The sequence below is a fragment of the Athene cunicularia genome (assembly GCF_003259725.1).
Source record: "Athene cunicularia isolate RWA chromosome 6 unlocalized genomic scaffold, athCun1 chr6_part2, whole genome shotgun sequence".
NCBI lineage: Eukaryota > Metazoa > Chordata > Aves > Strigiformes > Strigidae > Athene > Athene cunicularia.
Window position 1 is genome coordinate 2,098,142 of NW_020799106.1, and position 23,510 is coordinate 2,121,651.

Consider the following 23,510-nt stretch of genomic DNA (forward strand, 5'->3'; position numbering starts at 1 on the left):
CTGATGAAGGAGAACTTGACCTTTCTTCTTGTAGCACACCACTCCCCCCCTTCCCCTTCCCCAAGACAGGGAGACAAGCACATTTCTTGGTGCTCTGGTGTATCTGTCCTCTGCTTCCCTCTAAGAGAAAATCTTCATGGTCCTCTGTCCTCAATTCTGTGTCTTGGTTTGTTCAGAGGTTGACCCCTAAGCCTCTGACCTAAACTGTTTGATGTGAAAGACTATTTCCCCCAGCCCCTTCCCGATCTGAGAAGATCCACCGCAGGGCCTGTTCTTTCTAGCGTTGAGAGAACTAGGAAATAAAATTGCTTTTTTTCCCCCACTTTCACAGCATATTTTGCTCGTTGCTTTCTTCTGTTAGTTCTCCATGCTGCAGGGCCCACTGTGTGTTACTGAGGCTAGTACTTACCCGTAGGCATAATTAGTCCGTATACAACAGACAGGAACAAATTGTTGTATTTAAACTGGGAAACTTGAAAGGTGGTTTTGTATCGTCAGCCAAGATGCTCAAATCAAGTTTATCCCACAGCAAATACTATGCAAATACCATCTATAATTTTTTAATTTCTTTTTTTTAAGATTCACAGCTCCTCTCTTACCTGGGGTGGGTCCTGAGCTGCAAGACTGCACTGGGACTTGTGTGTTCTCTGCTGTTGCGTCTGGAAGAGAACGATCTGGAAGCAAGCGTTAGGCAGAGTTTAGAAGTGGAGGTCAGGCTGACCTTTCCCTGTGTCTGAGAGCTCTCCTTCCTCCAGTGTACTGCGAGAGCAGTAATTGAATGGATCTCACAGTGAATAATAGGAAGTGAATCATGCTTGTTTAATTTATTTTTTTTTTAAGTCTCCACCAGCCTAAAAAGAAATTAATCTGGCAGAAGTTGCCTGTATTGCCTTTTTTCCTTTCTCCTGGGTTTCTGCCTTCCCTGATTACTGTGGCAGGGCATAAACGTAATGAAGATGAAGGAATCCTCCTGAGCTCCTGCTCTGGGTGCTGAATGTTGGAGACGTGGCAGTGCCACACAAGGAAGCAGAGTGCAGCCAGCTGGGAGCGTGTCTGTGCAGTCACGTGTGTAGGTGTGCCCGAACAGGAGACTGCATGACACTATCTCCCTCTTCTTGGAACGATACTGCCCGTTCCAAACACACCGAAAAGTAATTCGGTACTGTAGAGAGTGCAAAGCTAGGTATTTTTCTATTAGGTCTGACCTGATTTTAAAGAGACAGGGAGGAAGAGAAGATTGATTTGGTTTCTGTGTGTCTGCACCTGCAAGGGGGCAGAGGTTGAAGGATGTGGAGCCTGAGCTGGTCGGATGATGGGGAGGAAGGGATGGAGGCTGTAAAGCAACATGTTGCTCACTGAAGGGTTAATAGAACTTGATCTGTGTTACTGCTGTTTACTGAATCCTTTACCATGGCCGTATTTATTTTTATGACCACGTACTTTACAGTGGGTGTTTCTAGAATGATTGAGAAGTTGTTACATGCTTAAGGGCTGTTTTGCAGCCAGCAGTAAGAGTTGATGTTGTCAGACATGGGATGTTAGCCCTGAGTTTTCAAACCTCCGTCTACATTTTCGTACGTACAATTCTCATTAAAATCAATAGAAACTGTAGAGTTAAGTGCAAGCTGGTATCGAAATCTTCACAGTTATATGTTTTAGCCAGCAGAAGGAGTTTGCTCCATGAATGCTGGGCCAGCATGCTTGAGATGAGTAAAGGAGAAGAGAATCATCAAATAGAGTTTGCGTTGGATACCTTGGTGACAACGATGACACAAATGCTTTGGTTCAGACCATTAGATAGTTGCAGAGTTCCTGGACTGTGGATGGCTCTTCCATAAAAATGAAAATTTTAAGGAGAAATAGTTTAAAAACCAGCTGTTAGGAGCCTGTTAACGCTCACATCAGTGGTAATCTCTGAATGTCAACCTATACATTTGCTCTTAAATAATTATAAATGAAACATGGAGCCAAGCGTGTCAGTAACAACCTTCCTGGATGAGGATTGCAAATAGATTCATGTGTGATTCTGCAAGAAGGGAGTTTGTTACTTGGTGAGGTTGAGGTTGTTGTGGACTGTGGCCACGTACAGAGCAACCCGAGAAACAACGCAGCTTGGCTGGTGATGTCCGCGCTGATTACACCGCTGCTAGGGGAAAGATTTCCTTCCAGTAGTTTGTCGGCATAGGGCCGTTTTCAGGAGCAATCCACTTGAAATTGCGTGCTGAGCCGAAGGCAGTAAGGTAAAAAGCAGACAATAGTTAGGTCTTTCAAGTGGTCCAGTTTACCCTTTATTTTTCCTGTTCCATCTAAAATAGGAAAGACAATGAAAGAATCACGGCATCTGACTGGGGGGAGGTTAAATGTCTTGAGTTTTGGGTTGTTTTTTTTTTTTTTCCTTAGCAGAGAGAGATCTTTTTGATACTGTAGAACATAGTTTTAAAAATGAGGACTTTATTTTTCATATTGCTGTGTTATTTTTCAAAGCAGGTACGTGTCAGCTTTGAAAAGCTAGGATCTCACAGAATGGCTTCATTCAGTGGGTTTAAGGCAACTTCGATTAGTTAAATAAGCTTTGTGCCACCTTCGCACAAACCTCACTTGACTCTTATAATTGGATGCGCTCTCGAGTGCATCGTTCCTGAGTTTACACCTTGCTAAGGGCAGGTCTAAGCACCGTGGCGCAAAACCGGCGTGAGCTTTGCACTGCCAGGAGTGGCAAAGGCTAAGGGGGGTGCACGGGGCTGTTTCTGGGGTCCCAGATAGCTCAGGCATCCTTCTACTCAGTGCTACACGTAGGCAGAGAAATGGTACCCGCTGATAACAGCTGAAAATCTGGCACTCTGCGTTAGGGGTGACAGTAGCTTTTGTTCATCTTAAATTTCTGCTGGGTTCCCAGACGTTCAGTAATTGTTATCAGTCTTCCTTTTGAACTTTTTAAAGTAACGTAAAAATGTGGGGAGGGAGACTGTGTGTGTATAGATATAAAAAAAATTAAATACGTGGGAGTGTATTAATTTTCTCCTTCCATGTGTGTCTAATCTGTAATTAATGAAGTTCTCTCTCATAGAGCTCATGGTGGATGCTGGCTTTCTTGTAAGCAAGGCTCGTGTCAGAAACGTATTGTGGTCTGATAGGGTAAAATCTAGTTGAAGTTCCTGAAAGTGCAGCAAACGGTACAGGTGGGTAGATGTAAGGGGCTTGCAAGCTGGTGGATAAAATTCATGGTTTTGGTGAAGGACGTTTGGGGGAACGTGTGATCTGTAGAAGAGTAGTGTGGGAAATGGGGAGGGAATAGTGTGAGGAAGGACAGTGCTCTGAGCTTGAGCTAATAGACTCGGTTGTACTGCTGGAAGTTTTCTCACAAGGGTGACACGGTTTAAACAATCTAGCAGGAAGATAATCAGCATTTTATGTGACCTGGAAAAAGCGCCGTGGGTGTTAGGAAAGAGTTCATATTCAGTGTCAGAAATAAGAGACTATATCACAGTGTTGACAGGACAGAAAGGAAACAACAGAGAGTAAAATTGTTATGAAAAAAAGGAGCGACAACCTTTTGACTGACCTGGTGTAGAGGTGTTAAAGTATCTGGGACAGAATTGGAACTCTGCTGCTGAAGAACGGGAGGGCATGAGGTAGAGATCACATGGGGAAGATACTGGCGGACAGGTTAGCGCTGGGCGGGTCGGAAGCGTTAAACCTCGTCTGCAGTAAACTGTCTTAATTAGAACATGCCAATTTACTTAAAGCAATTTAACAAACACGTATCACTTGGGGTAACGAGTTTTCTTACAGTCACGTTCTAGTCAAAACGACAAGCACGATTATTTCAGGACAGCCCTCCCCAGGATGATGGGAGGTCCAGGCTTAAGTCATCCTTTTGTCGGATTCCCCCAAGCCCCATTACTATTAATGCTTGTTGTGTGCAGTAATTGGAGACAGACTAGAAATGGCAGTTAGCCTCCTCGTTGTGTTGAACTGTGTATTTCCTCTGCTCAGCGGCCTCGTTTTGCATTAGCAAATGAAGAGGTAAGATGACCTTTCTGCAGACAGAGGGTTTGCAGTGCCGTTCTACCTTAAAATATAGTAGTGCTCCTCACTGGTATTTATACTTGCAATTTGAAGGAAAAAAAAGGTAGAATAACTAGGCTGGTACCGTAATTATCACTGATCTATAGTTTATGAAGGAAAGCGGCAAAGCTGAAATTGGAATTTTAGAACTCTGTTAAGGACTTTGACACCTTACTGTGCCTAGTGAGCTACTGCCAAATAAATATACAATTGAATCTTTTTTATTCCAGATGACGATTTGAAATGAAATAATCCTATTTCACTCCTAACCGAATTTTAGTGCTACTTCAGAAGGGAAGGATTAATTTTAAATACATTCCCAGATACTCATTTCCTTTAAACTGGAAATTGCTATAATCAAAATGAAAACTCTAGACAGTGAATTTAAATGTTTGTCTTCTGTTTCTCACCATAACTTTGCCTAATAGACACCTACGGTTTACTGGAGAAAAGCCGTTGTAATTCCTCACAGGAAATGAAAGCAATTTCTGTATTAACATTCCAGCCCGAATGGTGAATGAAGGCTGGACTGCGTACTGCTTTGCTCCGAAATGGGGCTTCATGAGTTGTTTCTCACAATTTATTGCGCGGAAGTATAAGACTTCAGATAGATTGCGTGAGCTGTACGAAGAGACTGCAAAGAAGATCTATTCCAATTATTCCATTTAGATTTATTTTTTTGAAAGTGCAAGTATAAAGTCACCCGCACTGATAAAGTCTTTGCGTAAGGTATTTGACTAAAGGAGCTTGTGTTTGGTAGCTCTGCAATAAGACGTAAAAGGTTGATGATATCTTACAGCAACTAAGTCTGTCAAAATGCTTTTTGGTAGCGAGATACTTGGTTGTAGATATACAAATAGTGATAAAAAAAATATCTGGAATAGCTTAGCAAATTATCCAACGTGATGTTCACACTTTGGTCATCCATAGGGAGATTTTCTTTTGGAACAGGTCTTTCTTAGGCTGAAACTGTATTATAGACCTGATGTGGACTGATTTTTAACTGAATTTTTTGTTTGTGAGTAGCCCGGAGTGGATCTTTCTGACAAATATCCTGGTTCCTGTACAAGTTCCAGCCCTAGAACCGTTGCTTTCTGAGGTTCCTGCAAAGCAGCCCCCAGCGATATTCTTGTAATTGGTCATTTTTTTTCTACGTGAATAACTCTTTCACAGCTTAAACTTCTTTCAAGGTCATTTACTTTCTCTGACAGAGGGTGTGTAACATCTCTTTTGAGTATGGTTTTAATTTCCAGTGTGTAAATAATGACACTCTCGCGTGTCTCGGGAAATGTGGTTTTGCTTCAACTGAATCTCTGTGGTGGTTTTCTGACTTTTTTTTTTAGTCTGCTCTAATTACTTGTGGTATAAAGTTTTATTAGTCCTGTGCATTTAGTCTCAGCTTTTTGTTTGCCATTTACTAACAGAGTCTATTATGTATAATCTGAGAAGCATGTACTGGACATGACAGTACCATTCCCACCGTTTGCTCTCACATGATTGATTGTAGCCATTGAGTCACAGTTTTGATTTATTTTAAGTCTGGGGCAGTGATTGTGGGTGATGGATCATGACGGTCATGATATTTCAGAAGTAAAGTTCAAATTATATTTTAAAAGAATTTTCCCCTCCTTTGAAGCCTCACATTTGTAATCTTCCCATAAGGTTTATGGCAGCAGATGATTATAGTGATTGATTCTTCCAGGATCCTATTAGGCTAGCTTTATTTTGCCAGTATTGCTTTTTAATTGGTGGGATTTTTTAAAAAATTATCAGCAAGAATTGATTTTTAAAAAGAATCACTGGTAATTTTTAATAAGTCACTGTAGATACTAAATCCCTTCATGCTGGCAGTAAACAATGTGAGGGAATAGATTTTGTCACAGGGTGCAAATTATTTTAATCTATCCAGTCCCTGGATAGCAGATTTTGATATTGTTTGATTTTAAACTTAATAACTGAAATCTAGCTAGTACCTGGTTTTAAAATTGAGTGGATGGCGCCGTTTTGATTGTCTCTTAGGACTGTGCAGTCGCAAACCCATCCCCGAGTAAAATTCTGGGGCTGTTCTTCTAGGCTTTGAATTCCTTTTGATATCTAGAAGTGAATATCTAACATCTCTTTCACATCTTAATGCTACCAGGTGGGTCTGGTATTTATAGGCCTGACTAATAAATATAATAATAAATTATAATAAATATAATAATCTCAAGTCTCCATCCAGTAAGCTGGGAAAATAAAGCCAAAATGTTTAGGTCATGGCTGCTAATGATCCTTCCTCACTCCTAAATGAAGAGGAAAACAACTCCTGAAAAACATTTTTTCCCTCTTACGTGATTCCATGTGCAAATCTCTTTGCTAACCGCTGCTTTTCCTTAGGTCTTGCCCAGCAAGCAGCAGCTTCCAGTGAAGCTGTTTGTACTTACAAGCACACCTTCTGGCCTGGGGAGGGGAAGAGAGCAGGAGAGACAAGCAAACATCTCCAAGTTACCTATGGCTTGGATTAAATAGGTCTCAGATGTTTGGATCTTAATGAGATAGAATGCAAGGAGTCTCTGAGCCTCTGGATGTGTTTCTTAATGATCTGTTTCAAGTAAGAGAGTATTCCTCCTGTTAATGTAGAATTCGGATAATTTACCCAGTTTAAACCATTTTGTCCATTTGTAAATAAATGTTCTTAATGATTTAGGTCATTAACTGGAGGCACAGATGTCCAGAGTTAGAGTATTATTTTCTTTTAGAAAGGTGTTATCTAGTTCCTTAACAGTTTTGCTGGGGAGTAGACTAGAGAGTTCTGAAATTGTCACAAGATAATCTCTTTGAAACATCAGACCTTTTTTTTTGTTTTAAGTATGTCAAGAAATACGATGCTGTGAGGCTTGTCAGAAGCCAGATGTGAACACCTTAGGTGTTGGAAGGATCTAGCATCTCCTATGGTTTACTTCTAATGTGACTCTGAAGAGTAAACAGTTTTACTCTTTTTTTTTTTTTTTTTTTTTTTTTTTTTTTGGATTTGTAATTCCTCAGAGAAGGAATCCTCTCTCAGGAAGAGCCGACAGGACCTCTCACAGGGTGGATGACATGCAGGTTAGGCCTCCGTGTGCATCTTCCACAATGAATTAAATGCAGGGTGACTCGATAATGACAAAATACCAGGAGCGTTGGCAAGATATTCATTCAAATGTGCCTTGGTTATTAAGAGATAAAACTAAATGTTAGATGGGTGAAAATTATTTTTTTTTTTCCAGTAATAGTTGTGAATTACATATCTAAAATCATAGTTACAGATAGCATCACCATGTATCGTTTAGGCATTTTTAAATGTTGAAATGGGAGCTGGATATCTTCTCTTATGTCTTCTGGCTCATGTCCTTCGGGACCTGTGGGGTTTTTTACAAATAGAACACTCACACGCCCACTTACATTGGTAATAAAGATATGGAGTTTAACTTTCTAATGCCACAGTTATTAAAACTGATTAAAATTAATCACCGCCGATGATATAAATCCAGTTTTTATGCAGATTAAATTTTTGCATTGCCAGGCATTCTGTTGGCCAAAATATTCAACGCTCTCTACCTCTGCCCTATCTGTATTTGATGATCAGATTCTGTGTTCTTAGACCTTGAATCATGGGTCTATTCATTTGAGTAATCCAGTACTTCGACAGTTTTTACCTAGAATTATTTTCTCTCTTTCACCGTAGCCCAAGCACTTGGTAAAGATTAATATGAGAACTTGAATATATTTATATACATGACAATACAATTCCTAGGTGAGTAATAAGAATGTGTCTATTCATCCAGGGTATCAGATTTAATAAGCATTATAACGATCAAAATCTGCTCGTACCAAAAGACTCCTTCCCAGTCCTTTCTTAATATTATTGCCTTTCCAAAATAGTTGGATAATGTTTGCTGGAATGACCACCTGCGGGGAAGGGCATGTCAGCTTGACGAGCACAGACTGATGAACACAGTTGGCTACAGATTATTCAGGATCAAGGCAGCAGGAAACCACGAAAAATAATAATCTTCTTTTCTATGGAGAGAGGGCATTTTTCTCTATATAATAAACTAAACATCCCACCCCTATCAAAGCTGATTGGTTTTGCCTGTTTCTGTCTCAGTCTGGAAATGGTAGAGCAATCTCTCTTTTCTGATCTTAGTCTCTGTCAGGCAAATGGAGGGGAAGGAGAATATTTTGCTAAGAACTTGCACACAGTGAGCCTTAGAGCCCACGTGAGAAGTGGGGGTGCCATGCCACTCAAGTGTGATGGAGGAATTTGGAGGTGTGCTATGGAATGTTACCTTCCTAACTGCAGAAGTATTTTAAAAGAAAAGATGCTGTTGAACTTAAAAAAAAAAAAAAAAAAAAAAAAAAAAAAAAAAAAAAAAAAAAAAAAAAAAAAAAAAAAAAAAAAAAAAAAGAGAGAGAGAGAGAGAGAATGTATTTCTTCTTGTAGGGAATAATCCTGGCCTGATGATGAAGAGTTCTTAACTCTTTTCATGAGTTTGCTGGTGCTGAGGCGGCATGCTTGGACCTTCAGGAGCTGCCCATTCACTTTCTGAATTACAGCCAGGTCCTACGCTATAATGAGGGGTTCTCCAGTCCTGGGGAGGCCTTTGCAGAACAAAACACCCCCGTTCCTCTCCTTCCCCTCTCCTGTAGATCCCTTGCCCTCTCTTCCATCCCCTGCTGCAGCAGCTCGAGGAGGTGTGTTGGTTTGGTTTGGTTTTTCTTCACAAGCAGGTCAAGAATGTAAATGAAGTAACAGGCTTGAGGATACACTTCAGTTTGGGTTTGGTTTTTCCCCTTCTCTTCTTTAGTAGTTGCTAAAAGAATTTGCCTCAGTATTCCCATGACACACTTCAGTGTCCAGTTCTTTAATTTTCGATCAACCCTGCTATCTCTCCTCACATCTCTTTAGCTCATGGGACTACGCACTTCACTAAATCCACTGCAAATTTCAGATGATTCATTCTCTTTTACTCACTGTCTCTTCAAGTTGACACCAGCATACTGCAAAGTTCAGGAAGTCTTTTTTTTTTTTTTCCCCCCCCCCCTTCCTGATACATTTATCCCCAATTAACTAGTCAACATTCATTCTAATATTCTTCCTTTGGCTTCTGTACTTAAAGTGTACCATGGTTGCTCAAGAGAAATATTTTTATTGCTCATTATTTATTGTTATAACAACGGAGTCCTGTTACCCCTCCCTACCTCTCATACTACAGAGATTTAAACAGGTACTCATGTTTTCGGTAGGACTTTTCCTGGTTGGGGCTAGGACAGAGTACTTACATACACATAGGTAAACCTCTCAATGTTGTGGAATCAATAAATTGACCACTTGAGATGGAAATGGATGACTGCTCTGTAAGAAGAGGGGAGGGACTTACCCCACTCTTCAAAAGTTTCAATTGTATTTTTCAATCAGTGAAATACAAAGCAGAAAAATTAAGATTATATAAAATTAATTACGTATATGTGATCCCGTTGTATGAAATAAAAGAGGATGTGGGAATTACCATACTGGAAGGGAATGTGAGTGCACAAATCGGAGGTAACATGAGCAGAAAGAACAGAAAAATGTCCCTTTGTTGATTGACTTGGGGGGATGAAAGGGGATGAAAGAAGGTGTAAATCAGGATACTGTTATAATATAACCAGAAACTGCAATTATTTTTAGTATTAGACCCTTTCTACATAAAAAATAAGAAAAAAATATTCTGCTGTATAAAGAATGTAATCGGTGACCTCCTCACTCTCAAGAGCCCAACTTCCAGCTCTCCCTTTTTCTGATGTTAAAGCACATGTCGCTGGTCATTCATTCCACTCTTTTCAGCAAAAGATCTGTGTTCATACAAACACTGAATACTTGTTTCCAGGGGAAAAAAAAACAAACAAAACCCAAACCAATACTTTTTCATGCAAGCAGTGTAGCTAGTGTGCTAGAGCCTGGGGGGTGGCTGGGATGTGACGTTTCAAATAGCGTCACTAGATCCACACAGCAGGGGTTCTGGGGACATGGCAGGAGAAATGAGGTGTGAAACTACCTTCAACCTCTTGCTGGAAGGTTTTTGAGGTAAGGCTGTTCCCAGCAGTGTGCATGGCTGTCTCATTCCCCAACGGTTACAGCTCTACTGTCTGCGCTGCTGCAGAAGTCACTGTAGTTGTATGTTCGGAGATGCACCTAAATAAATACTAAGGGTGAGAAGGAAGGCGATGCAGATGAAATCTCTTCATGTACTCAGTGACCAAGAACAACCTCGTCATAGTGAGACGCATGATTATAAGACTGAATAAAGAGATTTGAAGAAATACCTGGAGTGAACCTAATTTTTCCTAAAATTAGGAGACTGACGTGATAAAATAACCAAGAAGTCTGAGCTGAAGCAAACCACTCGGTGTTATTTTGCCTTCCGCAGACTTCCAGCTGGCAATCAGAAGTGGTCTTTCAGACGTCTAGGTGATGTTCTCCTGACAAGAAGTCTCTCACCCTGCCTCCATCCCGCCCCCAAGTAGTCAGTCGTATGAAACAAAAGTATTTCAGACACAGAAGTGCCTGAACGTATTATGTAGCATCAAAGAACTGTGATTATCGTGAGCATTAAACTCAAACCTTAACTAAAAGAGGCATTGGCTATACTCGGTGCGTGAGCTAATAGAATGAGAAATGTTATTCTTTATCTGGTCATTTTATGATTAATTACAATATGTGGAATTATCTCAAAGCTATAAAGAGGCAGAAATTGATGTGTTGTGCCCCAGGAATCAAAACCTAGGTTTGATTCTACCTGGAGTGAGGAGCATAATAAAAGATAAAGACAAAAATAAATCTTCTGGATGTTAATCTGAAAACCTACAGCTTGCTCATCTAGACTTCAGGTAGACTTTCCACCATTTTATACAGAAAAAAAAAAAAAAAAAAAAAAAAAAAAAAATTTTCTCAGGAACTGGGATGGTTCCTGCATGCTGGTGCTCAGAGATGTTCCTCACAGACTTTTCTAATGATAAAAATTTTTCCTGGTAACATTCAGAATTGCCGAATCCCTTTCCAGTAAATCAGAAGACATGAGCTAAGGAATTAAATTGCGTGTGGGGGAAACAATAGCCGTCTTCATTCAGGTGTTCACCTTAGGGCATACCGGACTTCCTAACTGGTCTTCATGGCAGTGGCGGTAATCAGTAGATAAAAGCTTGTTCCATTTTGGGAGGAGTTACACTGAAGCTTTGTCTCCGAGTCCCACAATCAAATTTCAGTTTAAATTTACCGAGGCATATAGCCCTTGTCTCATTTACTCATAAATATACATAAAGGAGATGCTATAGTAACCCCCAATTTTATAACAATGCAAATAAACCCCCCTGGTGTCACTGAAGTAAACAGAGACCCCTGAACGCTTCTTGCTTTTGAATGTGAAGTTTTGTTTCTCCAAGCACTTGGGTATCTCTGATTGTAGACTTAAGAATAACTTCCTAGTTAGTTAGGACTGGAATTTTTTTTTTGAGATTTACTCTGCTGCCAAACCGGGGATGGTTTTGACTAGTAAACAAAGGACTCTCTTACTGCATTTGACTGCTTTTATTCAAATAAAGTTATTTTAATGAAATTTGTGTGGGCCACACTAATGGAGTGGGAAAAGTCTCTGTAGCTTTACAGTCCCATTTTCCTATTATCCTTTCCTATAGCTGAGTTTTTAGCGAGGAGACACTCTTTTCCTAAGCCTGTAAATACTTTGCTGTTGCTTTATAGAAATGTAGTAAAGAGAAGAAGAAAAACTCGTTACAGATGGCCGATAATTTTCAAATGGAGCGTTTAAGTGAAACCTGGGTAGATGCTCTTGAGTCTGGGCACATAGGAAGCATCATAGACCCGCTTGTCAAGGGCAGGTTTACTGTCCCTTCGCAAAGGCCACGTGTTCAGTCAGAGGCACAACCTGTTGAAATACCAGGGTGGTGGTTTGGAGCAGAGGGTTGGACAGGAAGATTGGTTAAAAAGGTGGGAAGCTTTTTGCTGTTTTAAGAAAAAAAGGGCTTCACATCTGGGGAGGTGGAGTACGTTCTATGCTCTTGAAGTGTTTATCTTGATGATCATCATTGGAGTAAATCACAGCGTGTAGTAGCTATGTGAACACTTATTCATGTGTTGAGAGATTTCGTACGTGGGAGAAGACTTGGCATTGAGTTTCCTCACACAAAGCTAAATACACGCTTGAATGTTTGTAGGACTAAGGCCTAAAACTCTCATTTTTCAGTCTGTTAAAATGTGTTACTTTTGTTTACAGTATGAGGAGTGGAGAATCTTTTGGCGCTAATCCTGGCACAGTGTACCACCTCAGTGTTACCAGTTGTCTTTTCAGTAATTATTACTCGTTACGTTCCAAAACCACGAAGCTAACGGCGGGATGCCTGAGGTTTTAGCTAATGACACAGCATAAGCAGATTCATGTTTTTATTCTCTAGCATGTTGGGTTTGTTTGTTGGGGTTTTTTTTCTTTTTTCCTCTGGGATGAGAGTCGTGTTGTTGGAGAATGGAGTAGTATTTGCCATGGTACTAAAAGTAGTTGTTATAATGCAAATGAATAATTGGCAAATGATGGTTGTTTTTTTTTTTTTTTTTTTTGTTTGTTATTGGCATATTCCGACAAGAGGGACTAATTGATGGTCGTTACATGTGACATGAGCTTAGTTTTTGTTTTCAACTCCCTCCCACTCCCGCCAAGAGATTTGTTATCTCAGTAGGGATCCTTCTCATCTTGCTTTTAACAGAAAACACTGGAGAACAGAAGAGTCTATGATTGATTTTTGTATCCTTTTGCATTTTTGTGCAGTTTTATGGAGGCTGTGTTGCAAAAATGGGTTTAAAAAAAAAAGCAGGAAATTGAAGAAGGATAATTTTTCTAATTTTTTTAATTGAGTGTCTATATGAAAATGCACTTTGTGAGCCAGTTAGTAAAGGAAATGGAACTGATACCACTATCCTCACTACAGCCTGACGGATAGGATTTAAGTAACATAAAGATTGGCCAGAGGGCCCTTCTTCCTGGGTTCTGAGCTGAAAATGTGCACACTGTTTTCCTTAGCTTGCCAGCAGGTGACCCGGTACTAGTCAAACGGTTCAGGATGGTCTTGCCAGGGCGGGTGAGCTCCGTGAAGCTCAGTGCCGTGCTCTGCCTCCGTGTGAGCTGGTGCCCGTGTGGTGACACAGAGCCGTGCTGGTGGTGGCACCTGGCGCTGACTCGGTCAGAGAGTGCTTCAGTGATGGTGAGTGCGGCTCAAGATGTGCACCTTGAGTGCCCCTGCACCACCTTGTGCCGAGTGCTCTGACGAGCCATGGAGTGAAACCCTGGCATCCGCCGAAGCGACAGCTAGGGTCTTAGTGCAGGAGACTGGAGACGGTACAAAATTCACATCAGCAAGGACGTAGTTGTCTGAGACTGACTGAGAAATAACAACCATAAAGAATCCCTGTTTCCTCAGGGAAGACTCCATCTCTAGATGGTGCCAACAACACGAGAGCTGGCAGCTCTGACAGCCATTCTCCCACCTGTGTGCCCAGGCCACCTGACTTCTACTTGAACCTACGGAAATTCTCCGATGCGAGGAAGTTTCTTCACTGGAGCGCTGAATTATTATTTGCTGACATGTAGTTAAGTAGGTGTAACAGCAACTAGCTCCTGTAATGTGTATAGTGTGTACTTTATTATACAGTACAGGTGTTTATAAAGTACGTTGAGCTCCTTGGCTGAAAGGTGTTGTATAAACGCAAGCAATAATTATTGTCACACAAATAAAAGACTAAGGTCTTCCTGCCGGTAGCCTGTCCTCGAGGGGGGAATTTAATTTCTTTATCTCCAGTAATTATATTGCAGTCTCTCTTGAGATCAGAACTTGCAGTATTTAAAGTTGATTTAAACAAGAGAGTCTCACTCTGCAATCCATTGAAGGCAAAGGGATGTGCTTCTGCCTTGTCTTTGCTGGATGCTTACCTGTACACACGTACCGAGGGAATCTCAAATTCTGAGGTAACTTCTGGAATGAGAAGAGATACTTTTTGCCTCTTTATTTAAGGCCTTCCCTGTGCACATTTGGTTTGTTTCAGGATGTGCTTTTCCTATTTTTTTCCTAGTTCCTTCCTTTTCCTTTTTTCCTAGATCCTTGCTTTTCCTTTTTTTTTCCTAGTTTAGGATTTCTGATCATATTTAGGAAGGACGTACTTCACATGACAAAGCATGATAACCAAACTTAAAATACAGTGGAGGATTCTGAAGAGTAACAACTGCATTTGTGTTAAAGCTGACAGACTTACAGTCCCAGCATCCTAGGTGGGCACTATTGATTCAGATACTCACATAAAATAGCAAAGCTTCAGGAAGGTGTCCTCCGAAAGAAGAAAGATGTATTCTCCTAATGTCCTGATGGATGGAGGTTTAGAATTGCTTGTACTCAGCCACAGCAACTGATAAGCTCAGTCATTTAATGCAATAATTAAAATTTATTTAGCTAAAAGAAATATTTTGTCTAAAGTTAGGATACATGTCAGGGAAAGCATAGTGTGTCAGTACATCTATTTTTGTCTCATATGAAGATACAGCAGTAACACTGCTTAGTGTTTAAAAGCAGTGACATGAAAAGCTATTACAGCTCATTTGAGTGGTTTACCATTGGGCAAACTGTTGGCAATTATTGCACTTAGAAGAATTAAATGGATGATTTGAATGGAAATAGTATTTCTTCTGTGAATTCCCATTTTATAATACATCAGTTGTAGCATATGTCTACATTTTTTTCCAACAGTAACGAATTTCATGAGGTGGTTTCCCTTGCACTTCTGAACGCTAAGTGTTAAAATCCAGGAGGAGAGAGACCTGTAGCTGACCTTTCATGCTAAATGTGACAGGGCTGCTGCAGCCTTTAAAAGGCTTTTGTGCTTCTGGGCCTCCTGTTGCCTTTCAGACCGGATCAGCTGTTTCGGCTATGAGGCATCAGTTGTGCAGAGTAACTTTTTAATAGTACTGTCTGCCTTCTAGGATTTGCTGAGTCTGAAAACATCCGTGCAGGTAATACATCTGGGCACATTCTGTCCCTGTCCCATCTCTTCAGGAGCGGAAATCACCAATCCCTATGATTTGTCTCCATTCAGAGTCTTTTTCATATTTAAAAGCCTGATAATAAAACTCGATGCAGACAGTATAACTGCCCAATAAAAAAATTTCTGCAGCCATAATACAGGCTTCAGCCTTTGATATCACAAGGGTTTCTGAGCGGAATAATCCTAATGCTTGCATCAAAACACATGTGATAAGATTTTCAGTTTCTACGGAACGGTGGTCAAATGTCAGCCTGTGATCTAGATTTAAATGGCAAATCAATGTTCTCTCTCTGTTTCTCAAAGATTTAAGTTTCTGATAGCCTGCTTTATTCTTTCCAGAAATCTCCGTTTTCTGACTTTTCTGGGATCTCTTTGAGCAGGGGCTATGCAGCTTCTGGGTCTGAAGGGCCTGGCTGCTCAGGCACTGTGGGTGATGGTGCATTGCTTTGTGTTTGATCAATGTCAGTTGAACTGTCCAGGAGAGAAAGGCGTAAAAATGGGAAAGGGAAGAGCTCAGTGGGATTCTGAAGATTCCCGGGTTAATATGCTGGAGGTGAACTGATCTGGATGCTCATAGTTTACGTGGGCTTAAAGGGAAACTGTGCGGCTCGCGGGAGGGGAAAGCCATTGGGGGTTGCCGTGCAGGAATACGCCTGGGTAGTGGGTACAGATCCACAGAAACCACATGTGCCGGAGGAATTCCCTGCACTGCAGACTGAGAGTTGTTGGGAGAGAGTTAAAGGGAAGTTTCATTCCATGATTGCTCCTGTTGAACGCGCTGTTTATCAAAGACAGGTTCGGAGCTCAGCAGAACTTCTCATCTGGTACAGCTGTTCTTATAAAACCTGAACAATAAAACATCCGATTTAATTCATGGATTTATTGTACTTGCTATCATATGCACTTGCTATAACTATTGCCTGGTTTGAAAAAAAAAAAAAAAAAAAGAAAATGAGATATAATTGCAGAGGTGTTACTGTGAGCGCTGTATCTAAAAGCATGTAAGAAGGCAAAGATTTTTTTTTTTAGCATAAAGTTTTTGCAGTGAAACTTCATTAGGAATGAGGTGACTAAATCACAGACGTTGTTTTGAAATGGTGAGTTCTAATGTTTGTAGAACAATTATCTGGCTGATGGCAGTTACCTTAGCGCTGATTGTGGGAATTTGTCAGGCAGCGACACACGAGGAAATGTGGTAGGTGGAGAGAGATGTTACAGGCTTGGAGAGAGATCGTAAGAACGGAGAAAAAAATTATAAAAGTAGAAAATAGACCTTACTGATATCATTTCATATTTGCTCTGGGATCCAATAAGCATTTACATTCTAATATTAATGTAGTCAAACCTGTTGTAACAGACTTGTGGTACTTGCTGATCGAATCACTCAACTTGAACAGTTGAAATGATGTTGTGAGTCTTAAGGTTGAAAATTTCAGTGTTTGCTCAGCCTAATTCTTCTAGATGATTTGGACAAAATACCTTTTGGAAGCATAAAGAATAATCTTCCCTCTGTTGTTTAAAAGAAGATAATTATGTTATTTATTGACTTAAGACTAAGAGCTACTTCTGAAGTATGTCCACTTTCAGTTTTCTAAAACAATGGAGTATATTCAAATCCTTCAAGGAGTTTATTATCTGGAGCAAGGACCCAATGATGTTATTCAAAATGATTCAGTCAGAAAACTTACAATTCAGCAGGAGTCTCACCGTCAGAATGTGTGTCTCTGCTTCTTACACTAGTCTCACTATCCCTTATTTCATAGAATAATAGAATGGTTTGGGTTGGAAGGGGCCTTAAAGCCCATCCAGTCCCACGGGCAGGGCCACCTTCCCCCAGCCCAGGTTGCCCAAAGCCCCGTCCAACCTGGCCTTGAGCCCTGCCAGGGAGGGGGCAGCCACAGCTTCTCTGGGCAGCCTGTGCCAGGGCCTCACCCCCTCACAGGGAAGAATTTCTTCCTCATATCTCATCTAAATCTCCCTTGTTTCAGTTTCACAGGGAATTAAGTGTTTACATTCCTTTTGTAAACAATTTGCAGTTGCAAAAATGAGGGCCAAGAGCCGTTATAAAATAAAATGAGTGAAACTCATGAAACTGAAGTGGTTTATGAAATCAGTTTCAGGTTATTTTCCAAATCAGTGGTTCCTAGAATGTTTATTTTATTCTGTCTTAAACGATGAAATAACAAGTGGGAAGTATTCTGTCCAATTTGCAGTCAAGAGAGACCAACCTAGAATAAAACAGAGTATCTTTTTATTAAAGGTAAGAATTAGTCATTTTTGTCTTCTTTTGGAGCTTAAGTGTAAGGAAAAATGCCTTGATATTGTTCCTAAAGTGTGGGAAAACGTGAATATATTTTTTCACAAGTGTATAAATGCTAAAATAATGAAACTATTCAAGTCTCCTTGACGTTCTTCTCACTACCTGAAATATATTGCCAAAATAATGCTCAAAGAAAACTAACAGTCGGAAAAAAAAAAAAAAAAAAAGTGTAGAGCCTCAGCAAATGAGAAAACTCAAAAGCTCAGCATTTCCTGCCCAATCTCATTGTTTTTCACACTTATTTTCTTTTCCCTCTTACAAATGTACAAGTGAAAGGATTGGTGGTAGGTCGTTTGAAAATGGAGCTTGGTTGCGCTGCTTCAGTTCTCCCGGAATTTACTTGGTGATGGATAAGAATGAAAGGGTGTGAAATAATTCCTTGGTGCTTCTTTAGCCTTGCCTTCAGCTCCAGCTTGGTACTGCAGTTTGCTTCCAGCTGTTTCCTACCCGAAGTAAAAATGGTTCTGGCCACGTGCTGCCTGTGTTTCTGTCAAGCGGGGTCAGAAACTGGTGTTGCAAAGACACTATAATGCTCTCTGCCTCCTGGAAATTCCTTTCTACAATGAGCCATCCTTAAAGGCCAGCTGTGCCCAACCATACAGCTGTTTCACACAAAAATCATAGCTTAACGCTGCTGGTGTCGAGGCCAAGAATCAGATCATATAAATTTCTTAAAGGTGAATGCTGTGGTAGAATCTGAACTTTTTTTTTTTTTTTTATATGACCAAGATTATAGATAATATAATAAAAAATAATTACTTTGTAGGTGACAATAAGCTTTACGTTTTTAGGTAGCTAATGCCACATTTACTACTATTCTTTTATGTTTGTCTTCCAGTTAACCAGTGCAGTGAGCAGCCTAATCTCCAGCAGGAAATTACACATTTCATTATTCCTTATAGTAAAGGAAAGCCTTTTATTTACAGCAAGCATTAGTTTTGTAGTCACAGCGACGGAATTCCTATCTTAGCAGTGCATCAAGGCTTTCCTTCCCTCCTTGTAATAGTCATCCCTGAAATTATCTCTGCTGTCAGACCCGAGCATAGGGTGTATCTGTCAGGGTTTGCAAGAAGTCTCTCGCCCACAGATTCTCTCTCCAGACAGATGTAACAGAAGAGACGCAAAGTTCATAAGAAGTTTGCTTGTCTTACAAGGCTGTAGTCAGTCAGTTCCAATTATTACCTGCTAATTTCACATGATTGTGGTTGACACTGCGGTATTGCAACCATACCCAATTATTATATCATTTTACAGATCACTTTTTTTGAGAGATGCCCACCTGAGTCCATTTCGTAGTGTCATTTTCCTTCTGAAGTGCCGGCGTTCCATCACCTTCAAGCAAGTGATGTTCTCCAAAGAGAAAATTTCAGATATTGTCTCTGAAATTCTGCGTGTTAGACGTGCACAGAATCGGGTGGACAATTAGATAAATTAAAAGAGAACCGTGTCATTTTTATGGTTGAACGTAGGCTACGCCCTGAGCAAAAGTAACTAATCGGAAACCTGAAGGCAGAGAGTGCTGTAGGTTGTGTAGTTACAGCAAACCGGTCTTTTGTCAGTTCTAGACAGCGGAGTGTGACTGTGACTGAGTTTGGATTGCTGTACTTTAACTATAAAGTATGAATAAATGGGCACAAGCAATTATTTTATTAGCAAAAGTTCAGGATCATTCTCTAATGTTAGCATCTCAACTTTTGGATATGAAGTCACTGTTAAGGCTAGAAGAGACAGAAATCACACGTATTTTAACGAGACAAAAGCATTTATTTTTATTAAATTCGATGTGAATTTTATAAGATTGCTTTTAGTGTTAATGAAAATGAAGGATTAGCCGTCCTAAATTATGAGACATGGAGAGAAATTCATAACTGTTTCTGTGAATATTTCTGTTTGAGCTGCCATGGAACAAAGCTCAATTTTTCTTTTATATTGCATGGATTTGTGATCTTCTAAATGGAGGAAAATAGATGAGAGCACTGAACTCACTTTTTAATGTGGTACGTCAGAGAAAACTGAGCCTAATTCATTATGATTTATAAACAGATGCTGCTGCATCTTGTTTGTGTATTTATGTACTGATACATTTTAAGAAATGATTGCCCTTTTGGCAGTGATTGCACATAATTATTCGTAAAAAAAAGATCCTATTATGTAGGCACCTAAAATTGTTAGTCACCTCTGAAAACACTGCTCTACAGTTCCCACTCCCACCTCCGAATTCCCACCAAGCCTTCTCCCACCTCCCCAGTGTCATGCAGGAACAGCAGCCAGGGAGGTGGAGTCATGCAGTACTTTCTAATTGCCAACACTGAATAAATTCACATCCACTTAGATCTGTGAAAACCTGACAGATTGTGCTTGTACGGTTGAGGTTGGACTGTCTCTTCCATCTCAAAATTTCGCTTTGTTCTCGAGCTGGAACAAAGTTTTTCAAAATGGGAAATAGTCTGTTTTCCTTGAGGAAAAATTCGTAAGGGCACACAAAATGCTCTCCCAAGTCCAAATAGTCTTAGTGTGCGCATCGAGTATTTCGCACTGGTCTACAACAATATTTCTAACCGGTGGTTCAGCAGGTCAGCTGAAGACATAAGGCAAAAAACCCCTAGAGCAGTATCAGCACAGTTAATCTTTTGTAAACAGCTTTCCTTAGCGCAGTGAGAACTTCAGATTCTTGCACAAAAAGACAAGTCCTTACTAAACTGTAAAAAAGGGAGTTTTCTTACTGCTTGTCAAGCACTGCAGTAATTTTGAAGGACTGAAGATCATTAAAAGAAAAATACTTGTTTTTCATGTATCACGGATCCATAAAGTGAGCGCAGATATAGTAATGGATGCTAGTTTACTGAATTTAAATTAGCAAAATCCCAACTTAGCTCGACAACTTCAATAAAATATGTTAACCTGTAAACAATAGCTGTTTGTCGCTGTCATGATTTCAGCGCACCTGCAGTATTTAGCTGTTATACAAGTGCTAAAGCTTTTCAGAAATGCCCGTGTAGCAGTCAACCCCTTCCTTTCCTCAGCGGCGTGGGATTTTAGGCCGTGAGCGTGTCTGGCAGGTATGTGACAGTGTGATAAAACTGCTGCCGACCTGCCCCAGCTACCCAGCAAAGCCCTTCGGAGGGCACCGTCCCTGATGGGGGCTTGGCCGTTGGGATGATCCCGTCAACTAAACCGGAGGTGAAAGTACAGTCTGCGGGGGTTGGCACATCCCTAGCTTAATTTCTGTTCCTTTCTGGTGTTTCTCTTGTGATTCAGCTGGTTTCTGAAGCTGCATTAATCACATAAACAGGCATTCCCACGTTTGGTTAAAAGTACGGAGCTATTCGAGGTAACTTCCAGTGCTTTTCTTCTGGATCTAATGTTTGCTACTTATCTTGTTGACCCTAACATATTGTACTTATACACGAGCTAAATTCTTGAACTGGTGCATTCTCGCAAGATGTTAATTGTATCGGGTTTCATACAACTTTTTGTAGGGGGTGAAAAAGGATGATGACGTGTGTATTCTATGACAACGCAACCCTGAGGTGGGGCAGCAGCTGCCTTGGGTCACACCGATGGTCAGTCCTCTGACTTCAGCGGTGTCTGTGGTGGTGAGAATTTCGTCAGAAGATGGTTACTTCCAGGATTTAAAATAAAAAAAAAAAACAAAAACAACAAAACAACTGTTACAGTTCAGTTTACCGAGACCATTAGGGTTATAGTAAAGTTTTCTGAAGAGCAAGTTTTATTACGGGAACAATAAATGCGCTTTAACTTACACAATTTCGCTTCACTCCTGAGCTGAAATTGATAAAAGCGTGAGAAAGAAATGTGAGAATAAAGGGTTAAATACCTTCGTATTGAAAAGAAGTTATACACGTTTCACATAAAATGAAGGGCTCCTGATGACGTGGTACGGCTGTGATCAGCTCACTTAATTTTGAGAGAAACTTGGGTTCAGCATAAGCTTTGACCTTTTTCTCGCTCTCAATTTCACTACAAAATAAAACCTCGGACATTTATTATTGAAAAATGTTGAGAGTCGTAAAGACAGAGCGCGGTTTGAGTGAGCAAATGTCAGCATGAACAGACTGTGAGATGTGTGTTCCTCCATGTTAATGACCTAAAAAACGTCATTAGTTAAATATACTTTTTTTTCCATCAGCCTGAAGTTGAGGGACAGAGCTCAAAGGAACAGTGTCTTGAAGGGGGGATGTTTGCTCAAACGGAGAAAGTCTGTGTATACTCAGCATAATTTAATTTTTTTTTCTTGAAAAAAGCAGGTGTGATCTTGTGTAAGACAGCTTGTAGCAAAAGGAGGAAGTTTAGGGATGAGTGATTTATCCTCCTGCTTATCTGTTCTTGGATTTCCGCATCTGAACCGTGATTTTGTTTGTGCAGGGTTAAGCCCCGTGGCCTTGAGCTTCTGGGGGAGGGTCTGCACAGCCACCCAAACCCATGAACTGGCTCTTCCTAAGAGTCATTCAGAGACCTCTGGGGAAGGGTTAACGGATGGACTTTCCCTCTTGGCATTGCCTATGGAAGGGAGCTGTGGAAGATGGCTGCGTGGCAGCTCTTCTTCTGACAGCACTGCTGCAAAAAAAAAAAAGGTTAAAAAGTCTTTTTCCACCTAATTATTGATGCTTGCCTAATTAGCGAAGGTTGATGCAGCGTTGTTTTTTTTTTTTCTTTTCTTTTCTCTTCTTCCCCGTCCCCTCTCCGTTACAGATATACGTGGACTGCAGGGATTTCTCGATCAGGCCTCGAGACTGGGACTTGATGTATCCTTGCAAAAAGTGGACAGGAACATCAGCAGAGTCTTTGCCAACCTTTTCACTACCATGAAAACAGAAGAGCTGAACCGCTATCGGGACACGTTGCGGAGGGCTATCTTGCTCCTAAGCCCCCGAGGAGCCCAGACTTTTATTAATGAGGTCAGTGCACAAGTTGTTTTTACCATCAACATTTCAGAACCGTGTATGATGACTTTTGTGATGCCTTGCCACGTTTTCTAAGTGGTGCATTTTGACAAAGCTGGTTGGTAAATGTCAATAAGATTGTCAGACTCCAGTGCCGGAGAACTGAGATATCAGTGACGCCATGTGATACATGCTTGTGGTTAATGCAAATGTGACCACATGGGCCAGATGGGCACTTTCAATATAATATACATCTCTCTGGGGCAATTCTTTTCTTCTGGTTGTCTTCCATACCAATATTTTAGACCTGGATTTCAACCACTGTTGACAAGTGACCAGAAAATCTCCTATCGTCTATAAGAAATTAATCATAATGTGCCTGCGTCGTCTTTGTTGTGCAGATCTCCAAATTCATGTTAAAAGGGCATGTTATTGATGTTTGAAAGCTGAATCACAAAGTTGTGGGGTTTTTTTAATCAAGTATGAAGTAAGAATTATATGAGTGTCCTCTTTTCTTAATGGTTTCTTGAAATTAACGAGGCTAATTAGAACAGGGAGGTAGCTGTTGGGCAAGCTTGTAATTAATGTTGTGCTGTGGGCTAGTTTTTTGGCATTAATGAGTTTTATCCATTTTTTTTAAATATTAAATAATGGATTTTGAACAGTGCTTTGTATGTCAGAGTTGAGAACGAGAGTTGGATCCTCCATCAGTTTGTGTATTCATTAGCTGATAATTTGGCAATGAAATAAGTTGTTGTTTTTTTTTTTTAACTTCTATTTTTAAATAACCAGGGATCAGATTGAACCAAGAAATTAAAACCTGTTTCCAATTATCAGTTTTGCTGCATGAAAGCCTGTTAAATTTTTTAAAAATTCAACTTAATTTAGCTCGTTAAGTTTTTTTATCATATCAGCATAAGTAAATTCTCCACATTCATGTTCGTTGGTGATTTTTAAATTAGTAGGGTAAATTTTATCATAAATAAATGAGGCAAATGGGTAGCTTGGGAAAGACTTAAGCACAGGGGCAAATTCTACTTGTGTTTGTGCCTACAAAGGGATTTTCAGTAGAGGAGTGAGGGAGTAGTAGTAAGCTACACACAGCTCAGTCAGCCGTTTTATT

At 40.3% G+C, this 23,510-nt stretch overlaps 1 protein-coding gene across 1 annotated transcript in view; it reads left to right on the top strand.

Annotated features, from left to right (window-relative positions):
- The window catches only part of GRID1 (glutamate ionotropic receptor delta type subunit 1), a 537,830-nt gene that overhangs the window by 305,074 nt on the left and 209,246 nt on the right, over nt 1-23,510 (top strand). The window contains exon 4 of the mRNA XM_026851878.1: nt 22,197-22,402. Coding sequence (XP_026707679.1) covers nt 22,197-22,402 — 206 coding nt within the window. The remainder of the gene's footprint in view (nt 1-22,196; nt 22,403-23,510) is intronic.